General features: G+C 49.1%; 1 protein-coding gene across 1 annotated transcript in view; it reads left to right on the top strand.

Moving 5' to 3' along the window:
• The first annotated feature begins 7391 nt into the window (after positions 1 to 7391).
• Positions 7392 to 8948, top strand: part of DHODH (dihydroorotate dehydrogenase (quinone)) — a 42530-nt gene continuing 40973 nt past the window's right edge. The window contains exon 1 of the mRNA XM_063945474.1: positions 7392 to 7560. Within this exon, the coding sequence (XP_063801544.1) occupies positions 7399 to 7560 (162 nt within the window). The 5' untranslated portion in view covers positions 7392 to 7398. The remainder of the gene's footprint in view (positions 7561 to 8948) is intronic.

The following is an 8948-nucleotide window of genomic DNA, read 5'->3' as shown; positions in this document are numbered from 1 at the left end:
GTAACACCTCTTTCATTGCCTCAATCATGCAGTGAATGGCCTTAGTAGGCATCAGGTTAGACTCATCGTCGTCGACACTGGTGTCAGTATCAGTGTCAACATCTGGGTCTGCTTGTGGTAGCGGGCGTTTTAGAGCCCCTGACGACCCATGCGACGCCTGGGCAGGCACGAGCTGAGAAGTCGGCTGTCCCACATTAGGCATGTCGTCGATTTTCTTATATATGGAGTCTATACGTGCACTCATTACTTTCCATAAGCCCATCCACTCAGGTGTCTGCCCCGCAGGGGGTGACATCCCTTCTAAAGGCATCTGCTCCGCCTCCACATCATTATCCTCATCATACATGTCGACACAGCCGTACCGACACACCGCACACACACAAGGAATGCTCCGAATGAGGACAGGACCCACAAAAGCCCTTTGGGGGGACAGAGTGAGAGTATGCCAGCACACACCAGAGCGCTATATAATGCAGGGACTAACTGAATTATGTCCCCTATAGCTGCTTTTTATATTATATATATATATTGCGCCTAAATTTAGTGCCCCCCCTCTCTGTTTTTACCCTGTTCTGTAGTGTAGACTGCAGGGGAGAGCCAGGGAGCTTCCTTCCAGCGGATCTGTGAAGGAGAAATGGCGCCAGTGTGTCTGAGGGAGATAGCTCCGCCCCTTTTCCGCGGCCTATTCTCCCGCTTTTTACTGGATTCTGGTAGGGGCATTTACCACATATATAGCCTCTGGGGCTATATATTGTGGTATTTTTGCCAGCCAAGGTGTTTTTATTGCTGCTCAGGGCGCCCCCCCCCAGCGCCCTGCACCCTCAGTGACCGGAGTGTGAAGTGTGCATGAGGAGCAATGGCGGCTCCGGGACCGAACACCAAGGACTGGGCCTGCGGTCGATCCCTCTGGAGCTAATGGTGTCCAGTAGCCTAAGAAGCCCAATCCGGCTGCAAGCAGGCGAGTTCGCTTCTTCTCCCCTTAGTCCCTCGCTGCAGTGAGCCTGTTGCCAGCAGGTCTCACTGAAAATAAAAAACCTAACTATACTTTCTTTCTAAGGGCTCAGGAGAGCCCCTAGTGTGCATCCAACCTCGGCCAGGCACGAAATCTAACTGAGGCTTGGAGGAGGGTCATAGTGGGAGGAGCCAGTGCACACCAGGTAGTCATAAATCTTTCTAGAGTGCCCAGCCTCCTTCAGAGCCCGCTATTCCCCATGGTCCTTACGGAGTTCCCAGCATCCACTAGGACGTTAGAGAAATATATAGTGATACCTCCAGTATAATAGAAATATATAGTGATACCTCCAGTATAATAGAAATATATAGTGATACCTCCAGTATAATAGAAATATACAGTAATGCCCCCAATTTAATACCAATATATAGTAATGCCTCCATTATATCAGGAAAATACAGCCACTGTCAAACTCCCAGTGGCTGGTACAGATGGGAGCTTGGGCAGCGGCAAATGATCATACTTCTCAGGGACGTGGTTTGTGTTGCATGGAGATCCTTCCTGGCTTTGGGGGTCATTCCGAGTTGATCGCTAGCTGCCGTTGTTCGCAGCGCAGCGATCAGGCTAAAAATTGGCACTTCTGCGTATGCGGCTCAATGCGCACGCGCGACGTACTTTCACAAAAGCCGATGCAGGTCTAGCGACGCTTTTCAATCGCACTCCTGGCCGCAGAGAGATTGACAGGAAGTGGGTGTTTCTGGGTGGTAACTGACCGTTTTTGGGGAGTGTGTGTAAAAACGCAGGCGTGTCAGATACAAACGCGGGCGTGCCTGGGGAAACGCAGGCGTGGCTGGCCGAATGCCGGGCGTGTTTGTGACGTCAAAACAGGAACTAAACAGTTTGAAGTGATCGCAAGCTAGGAGTAGGTCTCGAGCTGCTCAGAAACTGCACAATCTTTTTTTGTAGCAGCGCTGCGATCCTTTCGATACACTCCCAGAGGGCGGCGGCTTAGCGTTTGCACGGCTGCTAAAAGCAGCTAGCGAGCGAATAACTCAGAATGAGGGCCTTAGTGTCAGCCCCTACAAAAGACAATATATTATTCCACCATTAACTATAGTTGCATACTCTCCCTCATTAAGCAGGGGACTCCCTGAAATAGCAGCAATCTCCCTCACTCCCTGAATAAACCAGCAATCTCCCTGATTGCACCTGACCCCCATTATGCAGCTGTTATATTCTTGGGGGGGGGGGATCAGAGATACATACATTGAATTGGGATCATCAGTGCAATTCCCCTGCATTGGTAAGGCACAATGATCCCTATAGCTACATGCATTTTATATAAGGTTTCTCGTGGCCACTTACAGTATATGAAGCTGTTGTAAAACACAATACACAAAAAAAATCCTGCAAAATATCAGTGTCTTTTCTTCATCAAGTAGATCTTACTAACTAATATCTGCTGGATCACCTTAACGGGGGCAGCCTCACCACCCAGACGGGTGGGTAGTCAAGTGGAGGTTGAGTGGATACCTTTGTTTAGTGTTTTAGTGTTGTGACTTGGCTGGGTTTGTATAGAGCTTTTGGTGTGGACTGTTACTGACGTTCTTTCTGACCACCATACTCTTAATTTCTTTACTACTTTTTAGATTTATTAGTTTACTACTTATAAATGAATACCCGTCAAGTTTTTCTGCCAAATTTAAGCCTCCGAGTCTTTATTTTAGATGTTGAGTATAATTGTTTGTCACTGAATGAGTTTAACTGGACGGCCCTCGGCCGTTAAGGGGTATATAGAAAATCTATATGAACACTATATGTAGTACAAAATTAGAAAATTTACTTCGCTATCCTTTTAATATATTATCTTTGGTCCTGCCGCCAAATTGGGGGGATCTTGCCTAAGTTACACCTGGAGAGAACAGTAGTATGTGCCTGTGTATGTGCTCTCTCTGGGGAGACCAAGCGGCTCTCCCATGGCTGTATCCCAGGGTCTGCACTAGTGATGAGAGTGCCATCCACAGCTGCAGTCCAGAAGTATTGGCCACGTTCTGAACCGACTAGACTCCACACAGGGTGCTGAACGCACAGGTGTGTACCCAGCACATGCACAATATCTGCTCAGATAACACTGACCATTATTCCTAGCAAGCAATATTTCAAATTAAATGTTTGTTAGATAAAGAAATGTGTACTCACGGGTCAAGCATCAGGGGCCACATTTTACATCCAATTGTGATTCAGCCTTAATCCTCACGTAAACCACCCTACTCCAGATTATAAATCTGAGAAGTATTATTCTTCTGAATTAGCAACCTTGACTTTTTCATGTTTTTTAGTCTGTTTTTGTTTTAATTTAAACACAGACTGAAATGGACTAAAATTAGGCAACCAACCTACAAGCCAGTAACATCCGATATGGCAAGTGATGATGCACCCAAATTGTGCTCAGTTATACTGTGTGGATAATGGTGATGGAATTAGTATGTAATGCCGTCTGTCGGGATTCCGGTGGTCATAACTCCGACACTGGGATCCCGATGAATGAAAGGCCGACAGGGGTGAGTAGAGGGTATTCTCCCTTCTCCCTAGCCCCTAACCTCACCCCTTAGTGCCTGACCCTAATCCCCTCCCAGTAGCGGATCTTGCCACGGGCAAGCAGGACTTTTGCCCGGGACGCCGCCTTCCGCAGGGCGCCAGCGCCATCCGGAGGGCGCCGCACCATGGCAAGATCCGCTGCTGCTGTGCCCCCCGTTGGTCGCTCTGTCCCGCTGCCGCTGTCCCCCGCCTGACTCTAACACCCTGCGTGGCAGCTAAATCTAATCTCCCCCCCCCCCCCCAGCCCTAAACCTAACCTGGCGGCTGTTGTTATGGTCGAGATGCCGGCTGTAGGGATTCCGACAACAGTCTCCTGGCCCTTTTGGAGTTCTGACTTAAGGATTCCAACGGGTGTCGAGATTCCGGGGTCGGTATTTCGATTGTTGGGATCTTGGCAGCTGGCATCTTGACCGCATCCCATGGTGACACCATTTCTTACTGTATCTGCAATATAAGCATGGGCAATGCCATATGAAACAAGGAAGCTAAGTGACGACACAAATTATTCCTGAGATGGATATGGACAGATGTCACCAAGTGTTGCTGATAATAGGAGGTGGAGAGCAAAGGGACAGTCTGAGAATGAGACACAAGGCTGCTGCTAGGGTGTACGCTGCTCCTCCCATTAGGTGGAAGGCGGTGGGTGTACAGCGAGAGGCCGCGGGCGAACGCGCACACAAGTCATGGCACTTGTGGGGTGACTGCAGCCGTGCCCTCAGGCCGAACCCCCCCCCAGGTACCCGCCCTGCTTGGTCGCACATAAAACTCCCACTGCACATAATGCAATTTAAGTGCAAAAATACTGTGCCCATACAGTGACATCAGTAGCGGATCTTGCCACGGGCAAGCAGGACTTTTGCCCAGGGCGCCGCCTTCTGGAGGGTGCTGGCGCCATCCAGAGGGCGCCGCGCCATGGCTAGTTTCTCTTCGTGGAGAGGACCTTTTGCTGTGCGGTGCGCGATGACGTCATCGTGCAGCATTTAAGCGGCGCTACTACTGTACAGGGGGCGTAACTGACCACGCCCCCTGTATTAAGCCACACCCCCATCTCCTGCCCGGGGCGCAGAGAGGGCTTGAACCGGCCCTGAGTGACATAATGATAACAACAATATATTGGTGGCTGAGCTTCAAAAATTGTGAGTGCAGAGAGCTCTTACCTGTAGTAGCTCTGACTCTGTGCTGGATCCTCATTGTTGGGGGGGATGTTCGCGGGCCGCGGGAGGGGGCGGGGCATTGTAAGGGGCGGGGACTTGGCTTATGGACGGCTGCTGCTGCAGTACCAAGTATTTTTTTTCCTGTCTCTGAGAGGAGGATCGCGGGCCACTGGAGGGGGAGGGGCCTGTGTGAGGGGCGGGGCCTTGTCTTATGAATGGAAACTGCTGCTGTAACAGGAAAAAAAAGTTATCTGTCTCTGACGGGGGAGGGGAGACCCAGCCAGGATGACTAGCACTGCTGTTCTCCAACAGCTGACAGTTGTGGAGCAGGGAGGGCGGAGGGCACCCCCCCATTTGGGCCTCGGTACACATCCCAGCAGTGACGTGCGGTGAGGTCATTGGCTGGGGAGGCACTGAGATTTTATATATATATATATATATATATATATGTATGTATATATATATATATATATATATATATATACACACACAGTGGACGAAGTGGAAATTTTGAAGTAGGAGTATGAAAAAGTGAAGGTTGCAATTATACGCGCGCCTTCAGTGTAGTAGGACCCCTTATACTATCTAGTACTGGTGCCCCTTTCACCGTATACCACACAGTATGAGCTGAAATTTACATTACAGCACACAGAATGAGACGAAATTCACATTATAGCACACGGTATGAGCCGAAATTCACATTACAGCACACAGAATGAGCCGAAATGCATATTACAGCACACGGAATGAGACGAAATTCACATTATAGCACACGGTATGAGCTGAAATTCACATTACAGCACACAGAATGAGCCGAAATGCATATTACAGCACACGGAATGAGCCGAAATTCACATTACAGCACACGGTATAAGCCGAAATTCATATTACAGCACACGGAATGAGCCGAAATTCACATTACAGCACACGGTATGAGCCGAAATTCACATTACAGCACACGGTATAAGCCGAAATTCATATTACAGCACACGGAATGAGCCGAAATTCACATTACAGCACACGGTATGAGCTGAAATTCACATTACAGCAGACGGTATGAGCTGAAATTCACATTACAGCAGACGGTATGAGCCGAAATTCACATTACAGCACACGGAATGAGCCGAAATTCACATTACAGCACACGGTATGAGCCGAAATTCACATTACAGCACACGGTATGAGCCGAAATTCACATTACAGCGTACGGTATGAGCCAAAATTCACATTATAGCAGACGGTATGACCCACAATTCAGGGACAGGGAGAGAGAGTGACAGCAGGGACTGAGAGAATGACAGCAGGGAAGCAGAGGAACATTACCTGATATGAGCAGCGGAGGTGCGGAAGAGACTGTGGTCGGCGGCGGCAGAGAAGCCCATTGTCTGCGGGGGATGCGGCGATACTAAGCTGTCCTTCATTGCTGCGGCATTGATGTCCCTCTGACCACCGCCAGTTGTGGTCTGCGATAGTCAGCTTTCAGTGGCGGTGCAGCGTGCGGCAGTGAGCGTTGGTCAGCGGTGGGCGGCTGTGATATAAATATATATTTTTTTTACATTTATTTTATTTATTCCTCCCTGTCTCTGCAGTCCAAGTGATCTGGGGGTGCGCTGTAGTCCAAGTGATCTGGGAGTGAAATGCAGTCCAAGATCACTTGGACTGCAGCTCACCCCCAGATCACTTGGACTGCAGCTCACCCCCAGATCACTTGGACTGCAGCTCACCCCCAGATCACTTGGACTGCAGCTCACCCCCAGATCACTTGGACTGCAGCTCACCCCCCAGATCACCTACCGAAAAGGGGGCGTGGTCTCGCAGCAAGTGCCACAATCGCAAGCCACACCCCCGTTTTCATAATTATGGGGGCATGGACAGCGCTGTGAGAGCTGCTGGCCATGCCCCCTGTGTCTATTCACCGCTGCCCTCCTCAGAGCAGCGAGTGACAGGGAGGGATCTCCCAACTGCCCCCCCACTCGCAGGACACTGCGACCTGCGGGTGGGACTGCGGGACAGACCGTGAAAAACGGGACTGTCCCACCAAAATCGGGACAGTTGGAAGGTATCAAGTATGTGAATGCAACACTAGCGCTGCATGCAACTCTCAGTGGTAAATATACTAAAGTTTTTAAAACAGAGAATTGGTGATGTTGCCCATAGCAAACTGATTGGTTGCTATGGACTACATCACCAATTCTCTGTTTTAGAAGCTTTAGTAAATGTACCCCTTAGATTCTCTGCAGCATCATCATACCCTCCAACATTTTACACATAAACATTGGTACAAATGAGAAAAGGGGGCGTGGCCACGGGTAAAGTGGCGTAGCCGCACCCTTTTTCCTATACTTTCAATGGAAGTTTGGAGAGCCAACAATCGGTACAGACCATAAAAAAAAGGTACTGTACCTATTAAAAAGGTACAGTTAGAAGGTATGCATCATATATGCTCTTACTAACAGTAATTACCAATGCATTTAATACGTTTGTAGTATTTTTTTCCGCTGCAAAATCAGATCCCTATAAATGTAGTGCAATGCCAACTGCAGTGCCTTAAAAACTAACATATGAAACCAGACAGAGATACTACTATACACCGCTAGCCAACACACATTTCAGCACATTAGATACTATTTTTCCCCACAAAAAAATGGTGGCCCAGGATTTCTACCTGGTCACATGACTGCTGCCAACCACATCATGACCACAGGAAATGAACATGCTGGGAGGGTAGATGCTAGATCCAAGTGGACTAAAGGACCTCTGATGTCATGGGGAGGAGTAAGGTCGGCGGGCTGGGCTAGCACTTTCACTACTGCAAAGGAAACTAGAGACACTGCCATGCTGGGAGCCCATGTGAAGGTAACTTTGTATAGCAGCAGCGTCTCTTGTCAGTATATGTCAGATAGACAAAAAAGGGATTTAATTATGTAATGTTCCTGTTATAATAATGTCTTGTATCTATATGGTGGGCTCAGCTTTTCAATTGCTGGGGGGACTGCAAGGCTTCCATCCCCATGTCACAATGCATGCTGTGAGTAATAATAAAGTAACCCGTGGTTCCGGAGCTGCTGAAGGAGTCTGCATTACAGTAAATACCATCTCATGTCTGTATTATCTTTATACCAGCTATAAGCGCTGTGTGTGTGATGCAGTCACACCTGTGTATTTCCCTCAGTACATATTTATACTAGCACTGCTCTGAGGGCAGTAACTAAAGCAATACCTTAAGCTACATACACACGATGAGATTCGGGCTAACCCCAATTCTCACTATGGGGGTCATTCCGACCCATTCGCATGCAGCGGTTTATCGCTGCGGTGCGAACGAGTGTGGAATGCGCATGTGCAGCGGCCGCAGTGCGTGTGCGTGACGTTGTCCGGCTACAGGGGTCGCCAGGTTACGTCGCGGCTTGAGAAGAAAGCGGTCGCAGAGCGGACCGCAAAGAAGATGGACAGGAAGAAGGCGGACCTGGGCGTCTCCACAGCGTTTGCAGCCGTTTTCGGGGAGTGGATTGGAAAACGCAGGCGTGTCCAGAACAACGGAGGGCGGATGTCTGACGTCAGAGGCGGCTTCAGCATCGCAGGGATCATCGCACAGGGTAAGTAGGTATAGGGCTGGCCAAGTTCTGCTTGAAATTTTTTTAGCTTAGCAGGGCTGCACAAGCAATCGCAGCCCTGCTAAGCTAAAATACACTCCCCCATAGACGTGGACTAGTTGATCGCAGCAGCAGCAAAAAGTTGCTGGCTGCGATCAACTCTGAATGACCACCTATGCGACAGGAGCTACGTCGGCATCGCAAGCACATAATGACTCTGCTTGCGATACTGATTATGTGCGATTTTGGCTAAGTGTCAATTTTGACTATCTTTTCTACGAGATAGTCAAAATTGACTTGCCTGCACAGTCTATCTAGGCTTGCGATGCCGACCGCGTGGGACCGCGCATCGGGATTGCAAGGTGACTTTCACCTTGCGATCTGCACTAACTTTTCTTACGATTTTGACTATATGGTCAAAATTGTAAGAAAATTTCTCTATCGTCCTAAGTGGATGCTGGGGTTCCTGAAAGGACCATGGGGATAGCGGCTCCGCAGGAGACAGGGCACAAAAAAGTAAAGCTTTACTAGGTCAGGTGGTGTGCACTGGCTCCTCCCCCTATGACCCTCCTCCAGACTCCAGTTAGATTTTGTGCCCGAACGAGAAGGGTGCAATCTAGGTGGCTCTCCTAAAGAGCTGCTTAGAGAAAG

This window comes from Pseudophryne corroboree, chromosome 11, assembly GCF_028390025.1.
Source record: "Pseudophryne corroboree isolate aPseCor3 chromosome 11, aPseCor3.hap2, whole genome shotgun sequence".
Classification (NCBI taxonomy): domain Eukaryota; kingdom Metazoa; phylum Chordata; class Amphibia; order Anura; family Myobatrachidae; genus Pseudophryne; species Pseudophryne corroboree.
Note: the sequence above shows the minus strand (reverse complement) of the source record. Positions and strands in the feature narration are given on the sequence as shown.